This window comes from Pygocentrus nattereri, chromosome 21 (genome assembly GCF_015220715.1).
Source record: "Pygocentrus nattereri isolate fPygNat1 chromosome 21, fPygNat1.pri, whole genome shotgun sequence".
NCBI classification, from domain to species: Eukaryota; Metazoa; Chordata; class Actinopteri; order Characiformes; family Serrasalmidae; genus Pygocentrus; species Pygocentrus nattereri.
In genome coordinates, this window is record NC_051231.1 from 24,221,080 (window position 1) to 24,248,983 (window position 27,904).

A 27,904-nucleotide genomic window follows, 5' to 3' on the forward strand; every position below is an offset into this window, starting at 1 on the left:
GCCCAGCGCGTTCAGGCATTCGCTGCCGTCGAAGGTCATCGAGTGCACCGCCGGTTCTGCAGCATTACAGCGACAGGGCGACGCTCCGGCCCCTGCAGTTATGTGTTAGAGACCAGAATAAAACATCTCCGCTCTGAAGGTGGGCGCTAAGCAGAGGACCAGCGGACGAAAGGTGAGTCTCATCCAGCCGTGTTCTCGAGTCAGTCGAGATTATATACTCTCACCGTCTCTGAGGCGTGTTTAATGCGTTTCCACGTGAATTTGCAAGCGCTACTTGTTCAGTATCGGTTTTAGGCGTGTCAGAGTGAAATACACGGGTGAAGTGGATCCCCATGTTTAGGTTTGAATGAGCGTCTTGCGTCTCAGGAGTGACGTAGCTAGCTTTCTATATGGCTAAGCCTGCTGCTGGACACCTGCACAGGAAAAGTGACCCACGTTAAAGCGAAAGCGACTTCTTGACCGGTCTTTCCCAACTGATGTGTGGTATTTCATCATCCTTCGGTAGAGACGCGGTAACAGATGAGCTGTTTATTAATTCCAGTCAGTTGGGTTTTCTCACACTGGGAATGTCCGTATATCTGTGTACACTATGTGCCTTTGAATTAAGCGTGGGTAATACGGGGGAATATAACCTCGCGATACTTAACGCTAATTGTTTCATGGCACACAACATGTATCGCGATATTTCGTTGTTTTTTTTTTTGTTTTTTGTTTGTTTTTTTGGCGGTTAGCGAGAGTCATGTTTCAAATGCTGTGAAAAAGTATATGTATATTTTTAATTAAGCGTTTTTTTATTTCAATCAAAATCGAAAAATCAAATAGCTATTAAAAATATCTGACAAATTAAGATAATGACACAACTTCCCTGACATCCAAGCTGCTGTGCCGTTAATGCAGTTATTATACGCTGGTTGTTGATGTTTACAGGCTCTCCGTAGTAAGTTTGTTTAAATGATTGTTTTTTATAATACGCGTTGTTCTGTAATGTTGTAGAAGTACTGATGATCCACTTCACACCAAGAAATGTGCAGAGCAGAATTTGCACACTAGCAATAATAAACTTATTCTCACATAACCCTACTTTTGATATAATATGTCAGATTATAATCAAACAAAATCCTACAAAAATGGGGGTAAGCATTTCAATAAAATTTTAAGAAGTTTTTGTTGTTGAAGAGCATCTTTTGTTTGTTTTGTGCGTTTCTTCTTGTGTATACATTTTAGTACGCCAGCAGTGGTGGTCAGCTATCACAAACACAGGATTTTATTTCTAATTTTCTTTTGGACTTGGAGAGAAATGTCATATCACAAGTTGTGTGTAATCATTTAAAATCTTTCTGCTGTTGCCAAAGTGTATGTGATAGATAAATAATTAGCATTAATGAACTACCAAAAAACTCTAACCCCAGAAATCATAACTTGACAATAAGTGGTGAAGACACGCTGAAGGTACACACCATTCCTAATGAGGAAAGTCTCACCTATGTGTGTGTATGTGAATATTAGGCAACATACAAATTGGTCTTTGTTTTTTCCTGCATAAAAGTGATGCACTAGTACTAGTATGAATTGTATACTATTCTAGGCTACACTTTATTACTGCAATTACTATTTAATTATATACACAAACTAGAAATGACAAAATGTACTGAAAGACATTATAGGAAGCCTGTCTTATGTTCAGCATCTAATACCGTCATCTTTCACTAGTTTTATTCTGTGTAGTAGTGTAATAGTATACATACGGTCAGGTTTTATGATTTTTAATTCTAAGGTCAAGATTTGAATCGATGAATAGATTTTGTATTTCTAGGTTTTGGTTCTACGTCTGATTCTTCTTCTATTTACTACACATATTTGTTTGACTCAGAATATTGCATATAAAAACAAATGTACCAAAGTGTTTTTCACCTTTGTGATGCTGTATTGAAACTGTTACACTCTTAATTATGTCGTATTTCTGCAGTTGTTTCCCTACAGTGTGTATGGAAAAACATAGCGATACAACAGTACTGATATCTTACCCTATATATGATAGAGACTGTTATGAAAGTATTTGTATAGCACACTTTTATAATTTCACAGTAGTCACAATTATTTTCATATGTGTACTGGAAATAATTCTACTCTGCTGAAGTCTACCCTGTTGAGTATAGGCAGTGTTATTCCCATTACAGCGTACGCTGAATGCTGCAGTACTTCTCTTTCACATGGTCTTTCTCTTACAGAAGTGTGCTGTTGCAATCCTTCACTAATCCTCCTGCAGGTGTACTGGGGCCATGTTTTCATAGAGCCCCGATTCCCTTAGTGCAAGAGATGGCCAACCTCAGCATGCCATCGTGCCTGCAGCGAGACGCTGGACTCTCCAGCTCTGCTGATGCCAAGAGAGCAGAGCCCAGGGCCAACGAGAAGAAATGCTGTAAGTAAACAACATCCCAGTCCTTCATCCTGAGTAATGCAAAGGGACATTGGAGTCTTCTTGAACAATGCAGACATGCACAATAGGTTTATAAATGAGTGTCGCCAGAAAACCTGATGCATAGGCACACTAGTTACAGGTACACAATGGTAAGCTAATCTGCAGAGACTTAGGTCAGGTTTGTGTTTTGTGCGCTCTAATAGACTTGAATGATCAAAAAAAAAAAGTCTGGATACTTTTGAACATGTAGTGTAGAACATGTTGTAAGAGAAAAAAAGGAACAAATTAATCAGCTTTGTAGGACTGCAGTGTCTCTTTATTTGTGCAGTTAGACTAAATAAATTGAGGACAAAATATGTGTCTGGCTTTTACACAGAGCAGATAAGGTGGTCTGATATTTACTATCTAATCAAAGTGCTTGGTGTTCTGCAGTGTGTTCTTTACTGACTCATGTTCTTTCCCGAAGTATCCAGCTCAGGCTGACCATTTGGTGAGACAGAATGTGCTCATATTACCATCAGTCTGTCAAAGAAACCTATTATGGGAGGTTATTATTACTGGCTATATGAAGTCATGCCAGCATCAGCTTACAGAACGGATCTTGTGAGTACAGGGAGGCTAGGGAGTATTTGATTACTCTGCTGATTATATATGTATGTTTCTGGTAATGATCAGGCCATAGGTTCAGTCTGATTGAATATGCTTCTGAGTGATTTGCTCGAAATATGCTGGTTCAGAGTATACTGCTTCATGTCACTGCACCAGTCCTTCTGACTATGCTCTTCAGCAAAGATGTGTTCCAGTTTTGGACGGTTCATCTAAAGCGCTGACTCAGGGTCCCTCTGCACCCTTCCTCTAAATTCATTATGTAAATGATGTTTTGCTGTGGAGCGACAGTCCTTGTCTGATCCGCTGCCTTTGCGCTGCGTCTTTTGATCTTTTGGTTTTCACAGCAGATTTTCTCTCACCAATGCTCTCTGATCTCCTCATGTTCTTCCAATGATGTCCTGGTGTTGATTCTAGAGTGGGCATCATTCACAGCATCATAATGTTAAAAAAATACAGACTCAGTGGCCACTTTATTAGAAACACCTGTCTTGTATCTTTACCTAGCTTGTGTGTTGGTTTTTCGAGACTGTAGACCATCTGTTGGTGTTTTGTGTTAGCCACCCCAGACCTTCGTCATTGGTTAGTTTCAGGCACTATTGTCTGGATATTTGTGGATGGTGCAACACTCTCAACCTTGCAGTGGCATTGACAGGTGTACATCCCCGGTAATACTGTTGTGCTTGTACCATCGTGCCACTGCTGTTCTGGGAATCATCTGGCACCCAGATAACCCTGGTGGTCCTCAGGTTGATACTGATGATTGTTGATTGGGGTAGAGGGTAGCTGATAAATTGTGCAGCAACATATTGCCTACAATCTTTGTTTGTACATCTACTGTAGCGAGCCTATACACTTCATAAAGCGGCCAGTGAGTGGAAATACGTGGTAGATGCTTCTGATAAGTTGATAGTGTGATAGATGTGGGTAATATGACAATATTTAGCGCTGTTGTGATGAACGATTTTCTGAGCATAATGTGGATATTGTCAGTACATAAAGAACACTAAAACCGCATGTTTCAATAGAAACAGAGAACATAACTAGTCCCGTTTATTCGGATTTAGTGCTGTGCAATGTGTGAAATGTTGAATTAAATGATTGTATATTTTTTAGAAAGTGGCTCTACTGCTTTTTTTCTATTCCAACTGATCAATCCTCAGAAAAACTATCCACAAAATTTCTTGCAGTATTATGATGAGATATGTTATAAATGTTTTTTTTTTACCTTGTCACCCACCCCTGCATTGAGGGCATGTAAATATAACCTCTTTGAACTAGCTTTATTTTCACACGATCTTGTGTTTGTCTATCATTTTAGCATGGGCATCTTACATGACTAACTCCCCAACTTTGATCGTCATGATTGGCCTACCTGCAAGAGGCAAGACCTACATGTCAAAGAAGCTGACGCGCTATCTCAACTGGATAGGAGTTCCAACAAAAGGTGCAGTAAATAGATCTACATTTACTTTTTCCAATACAAATAAGCAAATCAACAAAAATCCCAGAAATCACATACGTAAACGTAAAAACGTAAAACATTTGTAATTTTAGTGTTATTATTAGCAAGCTACTAAATGTTCTAGTTACTAATTGATAGCTACTAATTGCTACATGTGGATAGGATTTCAATATCAGTATCAGAAAAGAAAAAGTGGACCATCCCATCTCTGAGATTTGTCTGTTTTCTGTCCAATGTCTTTGTATCTAATTCGTTTCTAAATGAAAATATCAGTCATCAATGTTTGATATTTATACTATGGTTCCCAATCCCCCCTGAGTTCTGACTAAGGCATTGAGATCCACTAGGAAAGTAGAGATTGTCTCATATAGATGTGTAAGTAAGCTGAACACTTTGACCTTCAAATCTCTCATGTATTCTGTGACCCAAAAAAGGTTTTTAGCATTTTTAATCACCTTATTGGAAGTCAGAAGCGCAGGATCTCACTCTTTTCCTGCTCTTTCATTCTTATTGATGTAAGAACGTAATTCTGGACTTTCAATGATGTGTCATTCTGTTCTCCCTACAGTATTTAACTTGGGGGTCTACAGGAGAGAGGCCGTCAAATCGTACAAGTCTTATGACTTTTTTAGACATGACAACGAAGAGGCCATGAAAATAAGGAAGTGAGTGTAGTCTTTGCTGTGTGATGTTTTCTAAATTTTCATTTGGTTTAACTGTCATATTTATTGTTTATGGTCTTCAAGTTTACAAATTACACATAAATTCTGATCTCTGAATGTGTACTGCCAGCTGTGGATTAGTTTAATATGTGGAGGTGTGATGATATAAATATTGCTAGAATACTAGACTGCAGGTTCACTCAGTGGTAAAGAGAACAGTGCCTTTTTTATTATAAAGTGATCTGTAGAAATGACCCCAGGTTATTTCAATCTTATACACATTCACACATTAGTAAATACTTCATGTACCCTGTGTGAAAGGAGATTTTGATTTATTTAAGAATGGGAGCACTCAAACAAGCATTTAATGTATGCGGCCCAGATCAAGCTGATGGTTTTTGCGTTAAAAAGTGTGATGGAGAACATCAGAATAAGAATAGTGTAACAGACCATTTGCCAAGACCATTTGCACACATAAGAACATTGTAATTGTAAAACGTGAAGGCCAGATTTACTTAAAGTCTGTCTGACTGTCGAAAGATAGTATGTGCTAGTGGGAATGGCCAATTTAGTGGGTTATCTAAGAACTTTAATGGATTATTATTAATCATTAATTAATCAATTCATTAATAATGGATTAATAATTATTCATCCGTAATAACTTAAGAATTTTAAACCTAAGAAGCCAGAAAAGGGACAAAAGCAACAGGTGACTTTTTTACCTGTCAGAAATGGGCTTCTTTTCAAAAAGTGAACCATTTTGTTGGACAGACATTTTAAGAAATAACAGTTTTCATCTAATATTCTCCCAGTATTTTGTGCTTTAAGAGGGAAACTGTTTTAACTGCACATCTTTGCTGCCCAAATAATAAAAAATGACATCTCCTTTTTTTCATATTATTTCTGTTTTTCATTTCTATTTCTCAGTTTTTCTTGATCATTTGAACACAGCAGCTGTTGTTTACACTGAAGAATTAATGATGAACAGACAAATAGAAATCATCCAAAATTGCTTAATATAAAGTTTCTGTACATTAACTTACAGTGAGTTTTTGCTTTGATCTTATTTTGGGTGTTAAAGAGCTGGTGCATTTCTGTAGTTTCTTTTCAAAACCAAAAAAGGGCACAAAAATGACTAGATATGCCCTTAAAAATCCAGAAGACCTTCAAATAACAAAAAGAACTTCAAACATTTTAGAAGAGCGCTACTTGTCAGTGTAGGCTCTCAATTCCAAGTTATAAGAGTATAAATCAAATTGACGTGACTAATTTGTAAGTGCTTTGTTGAATTCAGTTTAGTGGTGTCACCTGGCTCAGTGCTGGCAATATTTGTGGCTTTCTTCATGATTTTCATGTCACATGTTGTCTCAGGTGTTGAATCGACTCTTGCTTGTGGACAATGATACTAGTTTCAGTGCAGAAGCTTGTTGACAAACACCATCTGCAGGAACTGTTCTAGTGTCTGCTTATTTTACGCCTTCCTGCAGGGATGTATTTATCATGCATTAATATTGAATTAATAACGCATTCATATTTCATGAAGCTCTCACTTGCTGAAGCACCAGTTTACAAACAAGAACAGAGTTCAGCAAATGAACATATTTATCATTCCATGATTCTAAACCAGCTAGATGAAATATTGCATTGCATTTCATTTTGCAGATTACTGTAAGGTTGATCCGCTGATCTCATAGAGATAATCCCCCATTCCCCCATTTTAGTACAAAATAACAAAAAATCATAGAAAGGGGATTTGAATGTCAATAAAAGCTTAGGTTGGATATGCTGACAAACAACATTCTAGAGAACCTTTTAGAGTTTTAGAGATGGTTCTGATATGACAAAGCTGCTTCAAATACAGAGGTCCTTAAAAACTTGATCTGTTATAATGCAGAAAGATAGAAACATGTTCCAATCTCCTCCAGCCCTAAATATGCACCCGTCTACTGTCAGCTTGAAGCAAAAGGGTGCATTAGAGCTTACCACAGTACTTCCCACAGCGCTCTCGTTTAAATTACACTGCAGGAATAGAACAAAAAAACCCAGCATTGCTATTGTTTACACATTGTCCAGCCCTTCAGTCCCGCACCCTGCTTTTGTTCTCTAAGTAATATTCATACAGTAAATACTAATACTTTCATTTTTTTACATTGTCTGCTACAGGCACTGTGCCTTGGTAGCCCTGCAAGATGTGAAGATCTATTTGAATGAAGAGGGAGGACAAATTGCAGTAAGCCTGTAGCATTATTTTACTTTTTCATTTAAGCCAGTCTCCTAAAATAGAGAATTACTTTCTTCTTTATACCAGTGCAGTATTGAAACGCTGAGCATTGTCTGATAATGACTCTGAATAGGTTTTCTTTCATCAAAACCCGCTAAGCTTAAACGTTTTTAATTAGAGCATTTTACGTAAGGGGACACTGTGGCTGCAGCAAAATTTGGGATTTCTGATTAGCAGGTGAATGCAGAAGAAATAAGCAGTACAACACAAGAGGGAGTGTGTTATCAGCAGTTTGTTCTCCAGCCCCTAACACTAAATTCCCAAACTGTCATTAACCGAATGCCATTCACGAAACATGTAGTCTGATCTTCAGTCGGACTGAGCTATAAAACTGATGCAATATCAAGTTTAGCTCAGTGTTGTCAATTTTTACAAGACCAATATTATTGTTGTTTTGTTCCAGACAGTCTGTAAAGCATCTTACAGCCCATTTTGTTTGGCGATTGGTATTCGGTTAATTTCTAGCTGATTCCAGGTTGTTTAGGTTTTCTTCTGAAAAGTGAAAAGTTTGCTTATTGGTGATGACAGTTTGAGAATTTAGTGTGGTCTCATCTTCAGAGTCTGACCAAATCGGCTGTCGGTCAATGTGATCTTAAAAGTATCCATTTTTTGTTTGTGCACAAAGTAAGAAGTAAAAACGTACAAATGCGCATGTTTTTACTACACACAAACAGAAAATGGATACTTTTAAGATCACATTTGACCTATAGCCATCATTAGCCAGAAATGAACCGAATACCATTCGCCAAACGTGTAGTCTTCAGACAGTCTTCAGAGTCAGACCAAATTGGACTGAGCAATAAAACTGATGCAATAAAAATAAAAAAATTGCTCAGTGGTGATGACAGGAATTTAGTGTAAGGAGCTGGAGAACGAACTGCCGGCTGTGCAGCGAGTTGGCAGAGCTCGTTACTGTGACGTAGCAACAAACTGCCTGTTAAGGAACTATAATTTGGCAGAAGGAATTTCTGACATTTGAACATATCAAATGACACCTTCATGGCCCACTTTATTAATTTCTTACTTTATTTATGTAACTGTTTTCGAAAACATAATTAATTTCTGTTATAGAGAAAACCAACTTAGGCCCAGTGTACCTAGGAATTTTGGAATAAGATGGATGAAGTGGTAGATGGTGTCCCTAGAGAGGAGAGATTAGTGATTGGTGCAGACTTCAATGGACATGTTGGTGAAGGGAACAGGGGGGATGAAGAGGTGCTGGGTATGTATGGTGTAAAAGACAGAAATGCGGAAGGTCAGATGGTTGTAGATTTTGCAAAGAGAATGGAAATGGCTGTGGTGAACACGTATTTTCAGAAGAGGGAAGAACACAGGGTGACATACAACAGTGGAGGGGGCAAAGTAGCAAGGCAGCATAGGGTGTCTGTAGAATGAGATTAGAAACAAAGAAGAGGAAGAGAGTGAAGACAGAGCCAAAGATTAGATGGTGGAAGCTGAAGGAGGAGGATGGTTGCAGGCAGTTCAGGGAAAAATTGCAACAGGCCCTTGGGGGCAGTGAGGAGCTACAGGGAAACTACACCTAAGGTGGTGAGAGAAACTGACAAAAATTTGTTGGGTGTTTCGTCTGGTCAGAGGAAAGAAGACAAGGAAAGTTGGTGGTGGAATGAGGAAGTCCAGGAGAGTATTCAGAAGAAGAAGGCAGCTAAGAAAAAGTGGCATAACCAGAGAGATGAAGGAAGTAGGCAGGAGTACCGTGAGGCTAGTCGCATAGTGAAAAGAATGGTGGCAAAGGCAAAGGCTCAAGCATATGATGAGCTGTATGAGAGGCTGGACAGTAAAGAAGGAGTAAAGGACTTGTATTGTTTGGCTAAACAGAGAGATTGAGCTGGAAAGGATGTACAGCAGTTTAGGCTGATAAAGGATAGAGAGGGAAATGTACTAGTGAGAGAACAGAGAGTGTTGAGTAGATGGAAGGAGTACTTTGAAGAACTACTGAATGAGGAAAACGAGAGATAGAGGAGGACAACTGGGGGAGAGATAGTGGATCAGGAAGTGCAGAGAATTAGTAAGGTGGAAGTGAGGGCAGCTTTAAAAAGGATGAAGAATTGAAAGGCAGTTGGTCCAGATGACATACCTGTGGAGGTATGGAGATGTTTAGGAGAGAAGGCAGTGGACTTTTTAACCAGGTTGTTTAACAAAATCCTGGAGAGTGAGAGGATGCCTGATGAGTGGAGAAGCAGTGTATTGGTCCCCATTTTTAAGAACAAGGGTGATGTGCAGAGCTGCAGTAACTACAGAGGTATAAAGTTGATGAGCCACACCATGAAGGTATGGGAAAGAGTTGTTGAAGCAACGCTAAGGCGAGAGGTCCAGATCTGTGAGCAGCAGTTTGGATTCATGCCCAGAAAGAGCACCACAGATGCAATTTTTGCATTGCCATCTAAAAGTACCATGCACAAAGTATTCTACATGGCCATAAAGAGGACTCACAAAAAAGGAAATATCACTTACAGTGCAGACATGCAGGATTAGGGTATTTAAAGTAAATATTTACATAGAATTTGTAATTCTATCATATTTAGCTAGCTGGTTGTTGTTTGTTAAGCTGCATGTGGCCTTACATACTTCACTGCACTTTACATTATGTTGCAGTATAATCGGCTCTGTGATATTTCAGCCTAGCTGTGTTACTGAATCATATTGGATTCATTCTTTTATGCTTCATAATCCACAGTGTTCAGCATTTTCTTCTGAAGTAAGTAATTTGATCATTGAATTTGCACTTTAATGGAAGTTCTTTTGTTGTCAAGGTATTTGATGCTACAAACACAACCAGGGAGAGACGTGATCTCATCTTGAATTTTGTAAAAGAGAATGCCTATAAGGTGAAGTACACATCCATAATCAGTTTTTTAAAAGCTGGAATTTGAGTGTAGATAACTGTTTCGTGGTTTACTCAGGTCTGCTATATCTTTACGTGGGCAGGTGTTTTTTGTGGAGTCTGTTTGTGATGACCCAGACGTTATTGCTGCTAACATTTTGGTAAGTCAAAAAAGTCAGAACATTGCTGTGTCATATGCTTAGCCCTTTAAAACAGAGGCAAAGAAGCAGCTGTTAATGACTTTTAATCTACTTTTCTACTTTCATAACATGATTTCTCAGTGCTGTAGTGACATTTAGTTTGATATGTAATTGACATGATCAGACTACCTCTTTGAACAAGCAGCCTTCTGAATACAATTCACACTTGAGTCTTCTTTTGTTTTTACTGTTATTGTTATGGTTAATGGTATATAGTCACTGATATTTAATGTTTCCATAGCCGTATGAATTATTTTCCAAACGGGCTTTCATGCTTGCTCAAAAACTATCACAGTGCATCCAACAACAGAGGCAGCATCGTGCTTCATTTGAATAGTGATAGAAAACATGATAGCACATAGCAAATGCCAGTTCCACATACTAATGCATTTTACTGTTGTCAACATGGTCATTCAGATGCAACCACTACTCTGCAGGCAGATTTAAATTAAGTCATTTAAATAAAGCCAATTAATTTGTATATGGAACAAAGTCAAACTCTTGTAAATGTATTGACAATGATCTGTAGGATTTCACTTTCATGTACACCACAAGTTTTGCATACACTTCCCATATTAACAGATTTTGTTATTTAATATACACTACAGCTTATTCAGTGTGGACCTCAGTATTACTAACTATTCACCAAAAGGTATTTTAGATATTTTATTGAATATTTCAAGAATTCTGTGGAAAAAGATAAGATACAGTAATTATATATTTCTGCTAATTATCTGCTTAACTTTTGAAATGTGCTGAGTTTTATTATAATGAAATTCTTAATGCTGTGCAGGTTTCTCGCTCATTTTAGAATATTTTGAGGTCCTGTGTTTCATTCTAGACATGTTAAATTTCTTCATGTTTATTTACAGCTTCCTACTCTCCTAGTAATTATTTAGAACCTGTGAATTTGCACAGAACTTGCATATTAGGGAATACATTTTATACACTTGTCTGTTAGTTGGGTTCATATTATTGAAAACATTGATTCCAAACTTTTAAACAATGATCATCATATGGTAGTTGAAAACCCTTATAATATTCCAAATTAGATGAATTCCCCTTAGTGTGTACAGCTGATCCATGTCTCTGTGTACAGGAAGTGAAGGTGTCAAGCCCGGATTACCCAGAAGCTCACAGAGAAAGGGTCATGGATGACTTCTTGAAACGCATTGAGTGCTACAAAGTCACCTACCAGCCACTGGACCCAGAAGGCTACGACAAGTAAGAATGTTTGTTAAAATATTGCCTTTGAATACATAGAATCTACCATCATAACCTGCCATTGAAAGACTACTATTTTGAAGAAAGTCCTGCTGTATTCTTGTTCTGTTTAGTCTCATTACTTTTGTTAGTGTCAAAAACAGTGAAAGTGGCCACCATTGGTAATTGGTTGCCACGCATTGAGTGGATTTGCCTATTCCATTCCACACAGCAATTGGATTTCAGTCAGGCTAACCAGAGATGCATTTAACTACCAAATGTAAGTGCATGTGGCTACAATCTTACCAGGGTACAGTCCAGATACTAGTCACATGAAGTGACCAGGTGTAAATGGGGTCTTAGCCTTACTGGAAGTCTGAGGTTGCCAATTTGTTGTACATTTTATTGACATTACATAGTTATTTATATGTAATTACATAACTACCTAATAAACTACATAGTTGGGAAGTGAATGACATTTGCATATGTTATGCATTTTTGTATCAACAGATTCATGTCTGCCTGGTTTTTGACTTTTTTGTTTGCTTTGGTGTAGAACAATTTAAACCATCTTCCTCAAGACAGTAAACACAGCAATAGCACATCAAATTCAAATCATATTAAAGTCTCTCCTCGTTTACTCATAGCAAAAATGTAGCATGCATAGATAGATAGCTAGATAGATAATAAAATATACTAAAGCAACCATAAGTATAATGTACAGTATGAAAATAAGTAAAATAAATATTATGCAGGTGACAATGCAGTGGTGCATGTCATGTCCAGTGAATGAACCGAGTGATAGCATATATTAACAGTTGTATATTCTTTGGTGTATATATGTAATATGCAATATTTATGCATGTATTAGCAAAGTGGCAGTGCACAGTATAGAGTAGATACACTGATCAGGCATAACTATGACCACCTCCTTGTTTCTGTGCTCATTGTGCATTTTATCAGCTCCATTTACTATATAGATGCACTTTGTAGTTCTACAATTACAGACTGTAGTCCATCTGTTTCTCTGCATACTGTGTTAGCCCCCTTTTACCCTGTTCTTCAGTGGTCAGGTCCCCCATGGATCCTCACAGAGCAGGTACTACTTGGGTGGTGGATCATTCTCAGCACTGCAGTAACACTGACATGGTGGTGTGTTAGAGTGTGTTGTGCCGGTACAGGTGGATCAAACACAGCAGTGTTGCTGGAGTTTTTAAACACTGCATCCACTCACTGTCCACTCTATTATTACCACTGAAGAACAGGTTAAAAGGGGGCTAACAAATATGCAGAGAAACAGATGGACTACAGTCTGTAATTGTAGAACTAAAAGGTGCACCAACATAGTAAATGGAGCTGATAAAATGACAAGTGAGTGTAGAAAGAAGGAGGTGGTCATAATGTCATGCCTGATTGGTGTTTGTACTGGTTTGTATAATGTCTAGTTGGTGTTCAGTGAGCCTGTTCAGTGAGGCTCAGTATCCAATAATATCCCGACACAGTGACAAGGTGTTGGTCAGTGTGATCGCTTATGGTACAAACAATCTCCTGTATGGTTTCTTACTACAGCAGGGCTGAATGGGTTTGTTGCTGAAGGTGCTCTGCTGTCTGACCAGTAGGTCATGGAGGGGTGTGATGTATTGTCCAGCATAGCAGAGAGTTCATATAGTATAGGTTCAAAGTTTATAATCTTTAGTCATAATTTGTTTATTTGAACAAGCTAATGAGAAATAATCATTTTGAAACTACAACTTTCTTTTGTAATTCTGGCAGTTAGTACAGCCATCATGCGGATAAGGAGGACTTTTCGTAGACCTGCTCTTTTATTCTGAGATATCAGATATTTTTTCACCATGACCTCTGTTTCTTGTTCAGAGACCTGTCCTTCATTCAGGTGATGAATGTGGGCCGTCGTTTCTTAGTGAACCGCGTGCAGGACTACATCCAGAGCAAGATCGTCTACTACCTCATGAACATTCACGTGCACTCGCACTCCATCTACCTGTGCCGACATGGAGAGAGCGATCACAACATGCAGGGCCGCATCGGGGGCGACTCAGAGCTCTCTCCCCGGGGAAAACAGGTCTGTGCCAGAAAACCAGGCTGTTGTGTCTGAAAAAGAAGCTGATTAGATTAGTGGCGAAGTAAGCAACTAGGTCTTCACTCTGGGGGGTGGCGAGATTTTAATTTAGGCAGGGTTAATTAAGGCTAAAGTGCATACTTCATAATTGCATAATTGCAAGATCTAAAAATGCCCTCAGCAAATTAAGATTGCTTATTAAGATTTAAGGTTGCTGGTCTGTGCACTTTTTCTTTTTTTTTTTCACATAAGAGGGCATAGAGTAGGCCTGGACTGTATGATATTTGTTGTTATGATAAATCACATCACAGTGTGTCATAATATACTTTTCTGAGCATGTTGTGAATATTTTCACCATTAAAAAGCATTCTCCTCAATTGAATGCTCAATTACAAAGAGAGCATGCTTAGTCCTATTTGCAGCACAGTCTGATATTAAATTCATATATATATTATGATGTTGAATTAATGTAGCACAGCTGTGTCCTGTTCCTACTAAAATTATTGTGACATATCATGTATTGTGAAAACTTCATGTGTCATGATATTAACTCTAGCATACGATATTTTTTACACCTGGATTAGATAATAGAGTTGGCTTTCTTATGGAGTTTTAAAACAATTAAATTTTTCACTGAAATCTTTTTTTTAAATTCAGTGTTATCAGTAGTTTTTCTGCAGATTTCTACTGGTGAACACAGATAGGTTCATATGTGTAACTCAGATATGTTTCATGATAAGTTATAGTAATAGATTATTACTGAGGTGTTTACAAATGTTACACTTAACGCACCCAACTCATGTCAGTCATTTACCTATTTTACACCTATTTAGTGTATTTTGGTGATTTGTTCACCGTATTAATGTTGCAACAGTAATAATTGGTGTCTCCCTTTTCTTCTTAATTATTGTCACATTAATCATTATCAAGATTTTGCTAAAATATTTATCAATAACAATATATTTTTTTACATATCGCCCAGTTTCCAGTATAGAATTATTGCTATTTTCTTGCCTATAGTAAGGAGGGCTAATTGCTCCCTTCTTTTCTTTTGGTCCAGTTTGCAGCAGCTTTGCGTGGGTTTATTGAGGAACATGGCCTGTCAGACCTGAAGGTGTGGACCAGCCAGCTAAGGAGAACCATCCAGACGGCAGAGGCTCTGGGAGTGCCCTATGAACAGTGGAAGATCCTGAATGAGATTGATGCTGTAAATACTGCCACATTATCTTTTTTCAGCTCTGTTATATTCAGTTTCCTAGTGGGCGAGTTTTGTCATTACCCTTCATACTGGTACAGACGTTTGTAGATGTAATCACAATTGTCTTGGACACACATATGAGACAAATAAGAAATTCGGATTTGCAAAACATTTAGTTCCATTTTAACCAACGCAAATAAGCCAGCTAATTATTATTGTTTTTTTTATTTTAGGGCGTTTGTGAGGAGATGACCTATGAGATGATTCAGAGCACATTTCCTGAAGAATTTGCTCTGAGGGACCAGGACAAGTACCATTACAGATATCCCGGAGGAGAGGTGCCTGCCGGCTCTCTTCACTTCATTACTGTCACTCTCTAGACACTTTAAAGACGTGCGCAACATTAACCTTTATAATTTCATTCAGAGACTCAATGTCTAAACTCATTATGTCTGTTGTCTCGTGTAGTCCTATCAGGACCTGGTCCAACGTCTGGAGCCGGTCATTATGGAGCTGGAGAGACAGGGCAACGTGCTGGTCGTCTGCCACCAGGCTGTCATGAGATGTCTCCTGGCTTATTTTCTGGACAAGAGTGCAGGTGTCTGTCCCTTAAACACATATACAATCTTAATGGTAATATTCAAACTTTTATGGCAATTTTGTTACGTTATTCTTTCTGATATTTATCTTTCTTCACCCCAAAGATGATCTCCCCTACTTAAAGTGTCCACTCCACACTGTTCTGAAGCTCACTCCTGTTGCCTATGGTAGGACAAGTTATAATTTACTTTAGTTTAATTTAATACCCTATTCATTTTATTTCATTATTAGTTTTTTTTAAGATTGTGAAAGCATTATTTAAGTAAAATCTATAATATGCTAAATCTGTTATTATAATAAATAATATATAGAAGTAAAACAATATTAGTTGTTCCTTATATTTGTATTTTAAAATGCTCATATAATTTTAGTGTAACTAATTAATATATACCAGACTATTCTTTATAAGAAAATACTGTATTATCATTATTATCATTATTATTATTATTATTGTTTATTATTATTATTATTATCATCGTTGTTGTTGTTGTTGGTTTTTTATTATTATTGTTATTATTATTATTGGTTCATTATTATTATTGTTGTTGTTGTTGTTGTTGTTGTTAGGTATGCACCGATTATGAATTTATATGGCTAATTCTGATTTCTTTACCATCAAATTGGCCAATGAATTTGTATTACCTTTTTTTACCTGAACCTCACACTATGTGGTCTAAGCAACAAAATAGCGCATTTCAAGTACTTTAAAATAACATTATTTGATCTTAAATGAGCCACACTGGCATTTTTAATTCATATATGAGAACTGAGTTGCCTATTTAAATAATATGAATCAAATGAAGTGATTAAAATTAGGTAGTTGTAATGTTAACAAAGTCAGAGTGTTTTGATGTGAAAAGCTCTGTTCTAGAGAAACTTATTGAGTCAGAATAGATCACAGTGGTGGTGATGGGAACCACACCTCTGAAGAGTTAATGTCTCTAAATGCTCCCTCACAGAAACATATTATATGAAATGGTTGTATGAAGTGGTTGGTTAGTGTAGTGGGTAACACCTCTGCCTTCTACGCTGTAGACTGGGGTTCAATCCCCACTTGGGTAAGCACCCTACACTACACCAATAAGAGTCCTTGGGCAAGATTCCCAACACCACCTTTGCCTATGTAAAATGATCAAACTGTAAGTCGCTCTGGATAAGAGCGTCTGCCAAATGCCGTAAATGTAAATGTTATGAGTAAACTGTCTGATGCCAGAGATGCCAAAATTCACAAATAAAATGTGTATAATATTCTTTACAATGGCTGTTGTCACAAAACAGCATTAAAGGAATCTGGATCCAAGCCCCATCTGAGGGGCGTAAGCCAAGGGTCACAATGGCAATGAAAGAACATAAGTAAGAAACCTTGACTCAAAAGGCAAACATTACCTCCTCTGGTTGACACCAGATAGTAAAGCAGTAATACAAGGGAACAAAGGATGAAAAAACTAGAAGAAATTAATGAGTATATGATGGTGAATAAGCAATAAAGAACAGAAATCAGTCAGTCATTAGAGAGAGGTGTTTAGAGCAACCAGTGAAAACTGTTAACTACTGTTAGAGGCCTATCAGAGTGAGATTGAGAATTAAGTCCATGAAAACCCATGACTGCTATTAAAAGCGTTAAAACGTCACTGTCGCAGAGATTTTTTTATCTTCATTTGCATTGTGTTAAAATGTCATAATGAACAGACCAACAGAAATGGTCCAAAATTATTTGGAAGAAAATTACGTTAACCTTCAGTACAAATTCTGAATGTTTTTTCTTCTCTTGTAAAGGTATCATTTTGTAGATACAAGTTTTTGTATGGCAGCATATTCTGTGCCTTCTTCTGTATAAAGCTGGACATGTTGTCAGTAACATTGTACTTGTACAGCCACAAGCTCTCCTGGTTGGTCGAAAATCACTTTTGCACAAAAAACGACAGGGAATCATTTTGGACAGAATTATCCTTGGCCTGGTTGGTGAATATTAAAATGTCACTACTTATGGTTGCTAATGCTCCATTACTGCCAACGTTTAGACTTTTTCCATCACATCATCTTAAAACATGTCCCACACTTAAAAGTCCCTCCTGACATCTCACCCACTGCGTTTGATTGATAGGAGTGCCTGGTTGGCAGTGACAGTGCAGTTGCAAAAAGGGTTGCAAATACATTTTAATACTGATACAGCTGAAGCACCATGATGAGGAAATAGACGATTATCCCATTTTTAATATGTCAGAGTCAGACCATTAAGACAAAATTACATGTCAAAATCACTTTTCCATATTAACCTTTTCTGGCCATTATTCAGAGAAATGCAAATACACATTTTTAATTTGAATTTTGTCTTAAGTAATAAATTCTCACAGCGAAATGCATTTGGACGTACATAATTTAATTAGCATTTTAACTTTTTAAAATTGCAAGAGCTATAACCTGATTATATAATAAGATATAATATAAACCTAATGAAATTATTAAGCTAATAATGTAAAACTTGTAAACCAGCAGTCTGGCATATCACATTAAGCCTTCAAGCCTAAAGCCTGAAAAATGAATGTGGTGGTGAAAAAAACAGGCCTAGACCTTGATTTATATAAAATAATCACATTTATATAGCAATTGCTACATTGATCTAATAGATATTTTTCCTAACTGATCTGGTCTGGAGGACAGGCAAGCAGGGGTGCTTAATTGAGGTATATCTAGTTTATTTCTTGCTTTGCTTTTTCTCCAGGTTGTAAAGTGGAGCTGTTTTACCTGAATGTGGAGGCAGTGAACACACACCGTGACAGACCACTTGTGAGTCAGCCTCTGTGTGCGTTTTTCAGCACTACTCAGTTTAGTACTTTACATACCATAAAGTTTATTAGCTTTGTGTAATTCAGACTAGCTGATTTTAGGGCGGGGTGTTAACTCTTGTGATATATATATATATATATATATATATATATATATATAGACTCCACACCGATCTGTCAGAAGGCTTGTTTGGAGCTTCACAGCAAGCATGCATGCTGTTTCTACCTGGCCTGGATTGTTTCAGCATTTGACTTGGAATGGCATTTTCATCACAGCATTGCCCTGTATGTGGCATCTCTCAGAGCGCTATCCTTTAATCAAACGAGCAGCGGTCACGTTTGATTAAAACAGATCGTTTTTGTTTCAGTTCGCCCTCATTGAAGTATGACGTTTCTGCCCTCAGTTGTACTGGAATGTGATTTCACTCATCCATAGTTAGCCTCTGTTTGTTCTCAAAGTGTGCCTAATTGCTTAGTTTTGTGTTTTTCAGTGGTAGCCCACATGAAATGTTTTCCTCGAGTGTTTTATTCTCATACTTTTGACTGCTCCCCCCGTAAATTATGCACTTTCGTTCTCTCCTAGATATCTGAACATGGATACAGCCTTGTCATGAGTTGTCTCAAGTGTAGTTCAATCTGGCTTTTGGTTTTGTCCCTGAAAATATATGTGAATGTTTAAGGACGATGAGGCCTGTTTGCTGGTGGGAGTCTCTCTCTCTTTTTGCCTCTCTCTTTTCTTGCTGTCTCTATCTTTCCTTCTGTCTTTGTCTTGCTCTGAGCCAGATGTGGCAGGATTTATCTGCAAAAAATATGGGTTTATGCACATTTTATGCTCCATGTAAATGAAAAAATGCAACATGCTCTTTTAAAGGATACAAGAAGTCAGCACAGTTCTTTCAAAACAGGGGACATGTGTACCCCCTTTTTGTTTTTGTTGACAGAATGCAACCTTGGTAACTTTACCTAAATAGTCAGGACCCATTGCCCAAAGTTTTATTACACACTTTTGTAACCTAAGAATAGCTCAGCCAGTTTTTATTGAAGTCCCAGTAGTTACTGAATAATAAGGCTTAGTATGCAGTAAGCCTGGAATTTTAAAGTATTAAATAAGAACAAAACAGATTTAGCCTAGATTTAGTACTTAAGATTTGATGATGTAAAAGGTCTTAATTTCTAACAAATATGCAATTTTAAATTTAATATGAAGTATCAGTATCTCTGTATTGTCCTGAATAAGCTGCACAGTTTTATGACATCTACTGAGAAACAACTGATACACAATTAACTGTCAATAGACTGTCAGAGGGATTGGAAATGTATAAATGTGTATTGTCAGCAGAGGTATGAAACTTTTAGTGATGTTTTCTAAGGTGCCATGAGAAGAAAAGCAGTGGCCCTAAAATGGAACTTTGTGGAACACCAGAGGAAACACTGCTTTTTAGATTAATGATTTCCCAATACAATTACAAACTGCCTGTTTGTCAAATATGATTTAACTCATTTTTAGCTGTGCCTGAGAAGCCAAATCAGTTTTCAGTTTTTCATTCACTCAGGATCTTGCCATCACCAGAAACATAATGTGTACTGCGGTTAAAAGTAAAATAAGAATCGGTGTGTCTGAACTAGAGTGAAAACCTAACAAAATTCTCTCTAATAAATTATTTGATACCTGTTCACACTGTTAAAAATCTAATTCCCCCAACAGAAAGTAAGAGAACTGTTTAATATATCAGTGCACTGTCTGTATACCACTGAAGTGTGTTATATACTGCTTCACTGAGTCTTATAAAACCAAAAAAAGTACAATTTGTGTGATTAGCTATAGTACTTAATTTCACATGCAGTAGCATCAAGTCACATTTCTTGCTGCACTTTTACAAGTACGTACATCTGGCCTCTCTCTCTTGCTCCACCTCTCTCTTGCTCTCTATATAACACATTTTCTCACGTCTCGAACCAGGGTAAAGCTCGGACGGGCCCGGCCCCTCTGCTGCTGCGGAGGAATAGTTACACTCCTCTGTCCAGTCACGACCAGGTCAAACGCCCGCGTCTGTACAGCGCAGGGAACCGGCCTTGGCTTCCTTTGGCGCCTTCCCCCTCCGCCTTGCACTTTCCCAACACACCTGAGGGGGTGCTGCTGCAAAGCCAAGTTAGTGTCTTAGGTTGCCTCGCTGTCATTGGCAAACTAACCCAACCAATCGGTTCTGTTCCAATTTCCTCTTTCATGTCTCACACAACCCTAGGTCTGCTGACTAGTTTGTGTACCTGCCATCCTGTGGTGTTGGTTGTACTAATGGCATCTATCTCATGTTTCTTTTGGTGTTGTCTACTGGACTCTTCATGTGCTACTCCCCTGCTGTTCAGAGTTGTCCTCATGTATTGCATGTCCTTTTGCTCTCACTGTGAGCTTTGTGTCACTTCTGTATGTGTGTTTGTGTTTGACTGTGCTCTCACTGACCCCTGCAGACCCCTTGCACACACTTGCTAAGTTCTCATGGCTTCCAAGCCAATTGCAAAACTGTGGCATGTATTAGCTTTAAAGGAATAGTTTGGACAGAAATCAAGTTTCCATAATTCTTTCCCTTACTCCAAATGTAGTCGATTAGCCAAGACATGTTTCGTGTTTGAAATTAGCTTATTTAGTTTTAACTGGAGCTATGAGGCTAAAGTAGCTAATGCAGTGGTGCTTGAAAGTTTTATCCTTTATCATTTTTCAGAATCTCTACATACATGTGACCTAAAATATGATCAGATCTTCTTTTAACTCATAACACAATGGTCAGCCCTGCACATTGACTGTGTATTGTTCTTGTTCAGTGCCTGATAGTGTGCTAATGAACACTGACATCAGCCAGTGTAAGAGGCCGGTAGATCCTTAGATGCTACCCTGGGTTTCTTTGTGATCTCCCAGAATATTATATGCCTTACTCTTGGAGTTATTTTTGTTGAATGACCTCTCCTGGAAAGGTAGTGGTGTGCAGTTTCCTCCATTTGTACACTACTGGCTACATTTGTACAGTGGATCAGTGATGTCTAAACTCAAAAATAGTTTTGAAACCTTTTTAGCCTATTCAGCATGGGCAAATAATTGTCTCAGGTCCTCAAAAATCTCATTTCACTAAGATGTAGCATACACTAAATATGTGTGGGGTAAAGACCAGACTTTGATGAAGACTCAGGTTATTGTTTTTAAATAGGGTAGGGTCAGCCACACTATTTATTTGTTTGTCATCTCATTGATCAAACCTCCTGACCCTTATTATCACCTTTACCCAACTGCTAATTCTAGTGATTCATATACTTTCGCGAACAAATATATTTAATGTTGAATAATTTTGGTTAATAAATGGATGAAAAATTGTAGAATTGTTTTTTTTTTTTTTTTAAAGGTTTACAATCTTTCAAGCAGCACTGTAAGTACTGAAAAGTAAGTACTTGTAGCTTCTGTGCAGGGCTACAGAAGTTAACTTTAGACACATCTTAGCTGATTGACTACATTTGGGCTAAGGGGTAAATCATGGAAATTTGATTCTCGTTTTAGTAGTCTCTTTATTGCTGCTGTTCTCAGTGCCAGTCCTGCACATTTGTATTATTTTCCTGCCCTAGCGCACTGACCTCAGTTCATGAAGAGCTTGAAAATTGCCTCATGCATTGAATCATGCATGTTAGATAGGAGACAATACAAAAATAGTACCAGGACTTAACAACTAATGCTTTTAACACCATTTCCTTTCCTGACCAACAACTAATGCTAAGTGCACTTTTATTTAGTTACTCGTAACTCTGCTTTTCTGCTGTTAACTACTAATATAGATTTAATTTTCTAAGCACTTATGAAAGCAAATCAGATTCCCTCATTTCTGGAGTATTTAATGACTGATTAAAATAAGGGTACATTTCTTAGTCCATAAGCGGTCGTTGTTTTTGCAGGTATTTTGTGCACAACACTTCTGACTTTGTTAACTGCAGGAGGAGATTTTTAGTGCCAAAACAAGTTGGATCCAGATCTGGATAAAGCACCTTCCAGATTATATCCATTGCCTATTTGGTGCATCCTGCACCTTTGTCACGTATGAAATAAATGTATGCAGAAATCTATAAATATGCCTCAGACGTCGCAGTAAAAACAAGACCAATGCTGTTGTGGAAAATGCACATAGGATAGAACCTTGCTTGATTTATAAGCCATGTTAACACAGTTCACAAGTTTCAGGTGCTGCTGATCAATTCAGATTTACGAATGCCTTGTATCTGTAACATAATTGACAAATGAAGTGGTTCTGATTCTGATAAACCATAAAAATGCTGCATTTGTTACTGCTCATTGTTTCCCAATATCATAATTTAAAAATGAAGCACTAGAGATGCTCATTAATGGAATACATTTATTGTTTTCCACACCTGTTGTTAAATATGAAATAATCATAAGTGACTTGTTTATGTTGGGTCATACCATATATGTGCTTTATGTCTTGTTTCAGTGTTTAGTATTGTATACAGTAGTAGCGCGTATACAGTGGCCGTGTGACAACAGAGCCTCCGTTTTCCTCTCCATTTCTTCTCCATCTCTTCCCCTTGTCTTGCTCGTTCTCTCTCTCTCTCTCTCTCTCTCTCTCTCTCTCTCTCTCTCTCTCTCTTACTCTCTGTCTTTCAATCTCCCTTGTCTCCTTCTTCACAGCCCCGGGTAGCAGGCGGTTGTCTGTGAGTATATTCCCCTGTTGGGTGGCTTTAATGTGCCATTTCTCCTTTTGCTCTGTCATTGTATTGTTTCCCATGAATGCAAAGACTTGACTAAAACTATGTACTCTATTCCTTCTGTACTGGAACTACAAAATCAATACGAGGGGTGTGTTTGGCATTTTTGTTTCAGAGTTCATTTTGAAACGGTTTGTTAATTTAAAGTAACAGTCTGTTCTGTCCCCCCTGCATTTCCCTCCTGCTAGAAGTTCATTTGGTAATTCAGTCACTTATCTGGAATGTTTTATAAATAATGATTGAAAGTAATTGTCTAAGGTAATGAGAATTTAGAGTGACTGAATTACAGCACAGTCCATAAGAAACAGCTTTGTCTTTAATAAAAAAAACAATTCGCAGACAGGAACCAAACATGGCAGCTTTATATAGGATTATGTTAAATTGTCCAATGAATTGGTGGGAGGTGACATGAAATGTGCTGTGACTTCTATTTGGTTTACCCACTACAGATGTAAATACTCTCAAATCATAGCTGCAACTATGCACGTTAACCTCAAAGAAAACCTTTCTAGGCTTTCAGAAAAGGCCTAATGATCATGCATGTTGTATTTAAACTCTGCAAGTATGGTAATAATACTGTCGTTTCATTTTTAAGTTCTGGAAACAAAAGGGTTAAATTTCTGAAACACAAACAAGTGTCATATTAAGAAAAGCAAAATTTTAGAAATGGAAAACGGAATTCCAAGGCTCCTTCCTCTTCACATAAAACAGCAACATATAAGGTAAAATATATCTTAATATGTTTGTTGCAAGCTTCAGATAAAACAGAATACTTTTTACGAGCTTCAGATTCCTGTAAACGGCCAAAACATGATAGCCTGGCTTTAATATACTGTTAGTATAGTGTAGCACCAGCAGAAATTAGCATTATAAAAGGGGCATTTTTTTCTTGTTTTTTGTCTTTTATTTTTTTAAAGATCTAGCACTGATAGGCACAAAATGAATTACAAATGTTACAAAACAACCAGAAGTAACTTATGGACTGCACTGTATTGCTGTCTGTGTGCTAGTTGATTTGAGTTTTAAGAGCATGAAGTGGCCAATATTATTGCTTAATGAATTGCTCTTGGTGTAAATGAAATTAAATGAAACAATCACAGTTCAGTTGTTTACATGCACTGTATAATGTAATATCATTTACATTGTAAATTTTGAGTAAATTATTTTTGGCAGCAAATTTCCTGATGCTGTGGTGATAAAGATTCCATTTTTTCATATTCAGATTTTTGATTGCTGTTTTTTGTGTCTGTGATGTTTTGTAGGAATCCTTGTGTGAAGGAATCGACTTTGACAGCTCAGAAGAAGCTGCTGACTGCTTCCGCTTCTGAATAGCAAAGAAGGGCTAAGGAGCCTACATGTCGCACAACTCTAACTACCAGTCTTTATAGCTCTTCCCTCTCCACTGATGACCAGACTGCATTTCCCATCATCCCCCTGCACACAAAGTTTACCAGCGCAGCACATTTGCATGTGCCCTTTAAGGAGTTAAATATGTATTCAGTCGCAGATACAATAATAAGCCAGGCTTTAATGACAAGTGTGGGATGCCTTAATGTAAAAGACTGCACATGAGCGATGCCCTAAACTGATTCCCGTGGCTGAATGTATTGTTTTTAGTATATGTAAACAGGTCAAAGGCCACATTGAATCCTAGTATTTCTTGTCTTGAGTATTTCAGGTTATGTTTCCTCTTCGCAAGGTTACAAGTAAGGTAAATATTAGTTCAGACTGAAATATTAGGGTGATAGTAAGCTTCTATGGATTTGTGAACTGGTATGAACTGGTAAATCTGAACATAAAACATTATCATATATAAAATAACAATCATCTAAAAATGCCATAGCCATCCGTGATTGGGGTTAGCAGAAGTTATAAAGAAGTTTGAAAGATGTCTTGCCAACTTGGTACAGACGTATGCAAAACTTTAAGTACTCCTGGTCAAATGACATCTTTTGCTAATGTAAAATGAAATGAAAAGAAAATAAGTTGACACCTCCTGTACAGAGAACATACTCAAATATGTCAATTTCTATTATTTGCTGACTTCAACATGTTGAACAAAATAAATCAATACAAAATGTGCCATAACTTTTATTTTTCTTTCCCTGATCTGTTAAATTTAGCAAATAAACAGTAACTGTGCATTACAATATGCAGATGTGTGTTCTCTGTAGAGTGTGTGTACTTATTTTGTACTTTAATACATGTAAATTTTACACACTGTGGCACCTTAGCGGGCCAGGAATACATTGAAGAAAAAAACTTTACAGCTAATTTACAGCCAAAACAATATTACAAATGCATGGGAGCTGTGCCCAGTATGCCTGTTTTTTTATATTATTTCCCACTTTGTGAGTTTAAAAGAATTTACAATTCTGTTCATAATTCAAAATTAACAATCATATCGGTCAGTATAGCACTCTTTAACTGAAACTTCTGGAAACACTTTAGTGTTTGACCATGTAAAATTATATATACATTTATTGGATCAGTAACTGGAATGTATCAGTATCAGTGACAAAATCTTCATATCATTTAGGCTTGAGCATACAGTCGTATGCAAAAGTTTGTAGTTTGCCACTGGCCTCAAAGTTTGTCGTTGCCCTCCAGTGAAATCACATGTTTTGCTGATTTTCTAAGTGAAACACATGCTCTAAAGAGAACAGTCCTAAAGGGGACCTTTTCTAGTTTTTACCTTTCCTTTAGTGTGTTACTAAGCTTTTTGTTCATGTAAACGTTCTGCAAAATGTCAAAGCCCAAAGTACACGCCAGAGGAAACGCCTTTTTAGGATTCCAGCCCTTTGTCTTTGTTACAAGATGACGTGATCTCGTAACACAATTTTTATTGCACAGCTACTGACAAGCTTGGCACGCCCTCACACAAGAGCTACAAAGTAAAAACTTACCACTCTGAGCGTCCTGCTCCAGTCTAACTTGCGAAGGTGGATCGGGTACCAACTAGGCTACCAAATAACAACAGTTCTACCTGACTTTCGGGATCGGACTCTGGCTCAAAGTGATACAGCAGAGCCGACAACATTCTAAGAATAGCCGTTATAGAAGTGAATCTTGTAGAAGGACGGCACTCTGGCAGTTTACCAGTCTGAATAGAGTGGGCAAGCTTACCAATCAGAGCACACTGGGCTTATCGGGAAGCAGTTTTTAATAACACAGGAGCTCTAACAGAGTGTTTCAGACAAAGATGTACAGTATAAGAAAAACAATGTTTTCAGGACATTGAAGTATGTAAATATACTCTAGTAGACCCCAGAAATAAAATTATAAACTTTGAAAATGAGCAAAATAGGTACCCTTTTTTCCATTTTTCTGCATATTATAGTCCACAATATCTGTTTAAAGCTGCACTATGCAAGATATCTTTGTTAAAATTGGAAGGAGTAGCATTACTGGGTCAGGAGGGGGGAAGAAACGCTAAAATATGGTGTATGTGTGCTGCTGTGAGTCACTGTGCAAAGCCTGAAATATTATTTTAAAAGTCAGAAGCGCAGGATTGGATTTCATGTCAGTTTTTGGACCACATCACACCTCTTTATGTACTAATGTTACATGGACAGGCTCAAAGAGAAAATCTGGCTCAGTGTTTCAAATGCAAGACCAACATTATACTGATGCAAATATGATGATAATAGTAGATAATTTACTTGCATCATTAGACGCATCCTTCCAAGTTCTCTGTGCAATTACCCATTCCACCAGACAGGTGTCCAAATCCCCAGAATTTACACAGAGTAGCTTTAACATATTGGATAAAAAAATGAAGCATAAAATATAAAATGGGGCTCATTTTTATGTGTATTTCAATGTGTTGCATTCAACAAATACACAGTAACTGCATTAAATGTTTGTTCTCTTTCGAGGATATGTACTTATTTTCACTTATGAAGTGAGCAAAACATCATTACAGTGGGGTGCACAAATGTTTGCAGATGACTGTATATGTAGAATGTTATATTTATTGCCACTTGATATCCAGTGGTCAAGAACAGACCTTTGACCAAAGATACACTACAGTTGTACGTTGAAATTAGTTAAATGTCCTGGAAGCCACCGCTTGAATGGAGACTTAAACACATAGAGATTTATTTTGTATAGTCCAAACGAGAAAACACGCACAGATTGTTATCTAAAGGAGTGTTAATGTATACTGTATATTATTACTTTATCACAGATATGGATGTTTTGTGTTTCTAAAGATGTTTGCTGCACATTTGGGTGAGATGATTTGAGATTGTATTGTAAGTTATTTGATTGGTGAAATGTTTTCAGTAAGAGATCATGACGGTAAAGCTGTACGCACATTACGCACATCATGTACATTCACTGTTTTACATACAAATCTTTAAATTGTGTATATTAATTACATAGAATTTAGTCTGTTTTTAGCCTGTCTACTATAATCACTAGAACACTGCAAACTATGATTAATCATATCTCTCTGATTGATGTAACTGGGCTGCATGTGCAACTATACAAATATTACCTCCTGAATATCTCATTGAATGGCTCTGTGCCTTTGGGGAGACACAGCTGTTGCATTGTTCTGATTATACAATATCCAGGCTTTTATTGTACAAAACATATTAATGTGCCATTAACTAACATAGAGAAGCATGCTTTGATCATGAATGTTATATGAAAATATCAAATGTATGTAGATGACTGCCATTCAAAACTGCTTTGTTACTTAAATGATAAACCTTTTTTTTTTCATTTTTCATGCATTTGCATTATGTGACACTGATGCTCTCGTTACCTGTAAATTAAACTGTCTATGAAGTTGAATTAA

The 27,904-nt window shown here is 37.3% G+C and overlaps 1 protein-coding gene across 7 annotated transcripts; it reads left to right on the forward strand.

The window, feature by feature from the left end:
- pfkfb2b (6-phosphofructo-2-kinase/fructose-2,6-biphosphatase 2b) lies at positions 1-27,904 on the forward strand. Of its 7 annotated transcripts, XM_037532235.1 has the most exons (18): positions 2-172; positions 2,229-2,419; positions 4,347-4,472; positions 5,059-5,155; positions 7,316-7,382; positions 10,205-10,279; positions 10,380-10,436; positions 11,575-11,699; positions 13,554-13,761; positions 14,819-14,965; positions 15,190-15,294; positions 15,425-15,554; positions 15,661-15,723; positions 18,279-18,343; positions 20,303-20,491; positions 23,021-23,043; positions 23,286-23,296; positions 24,360-27,904. In XM_037532235.1, the coding sequence occupies exons 2-18, from the start codon at positions 2,317-2,319 to the stop codon at positions 24,371-24,373; spliced, it is 1,605 nt and encodes a 534-aa protein (XP_037388132.1). In that variant the 5' UTR covers positions 2-172; positions 2,229-2,316; the 3' UTR covers positions 24,374-27,904. The 7 variants fall into 7 exon arrangements, with proteins under 7 accessions (XP_017567907.2, XP_017567923.2, XP_037388132.1 ...); XM_037532237.1 differs by lacking the exon at positions 20,303-20,491 and having other exon boundaries at positions 3-172; XM_017712452.1 differs by lacking the exons at positions 23,021-23,043; positions 23,286-23,296 and having other exon boundaries at positions 3-172.

Coding starts and splice junctions, on each gene's coding strand:
- pfkfb2b (XM_017712418.2), top strand. CDS start 2,317: ATGGCCAACCTCAGCATGCCATCGTGCCTGCAGCGAGACGCTGGACTC. Junction 11,700..13,553: donor GACCCAGAAGGCTACGACAA/GTAAGAATGTTT, acceptor TTTCTTGTTCAG/AGACCTGTCCTTCATTCAGG. Junction 15,295..15,424: donor ACAGATATCCCGGAGGAGAG/GTGCCTGCCGGC, acceptor TGTCTCGTGTAG/TCCTATCAGGACCTGGTCCA.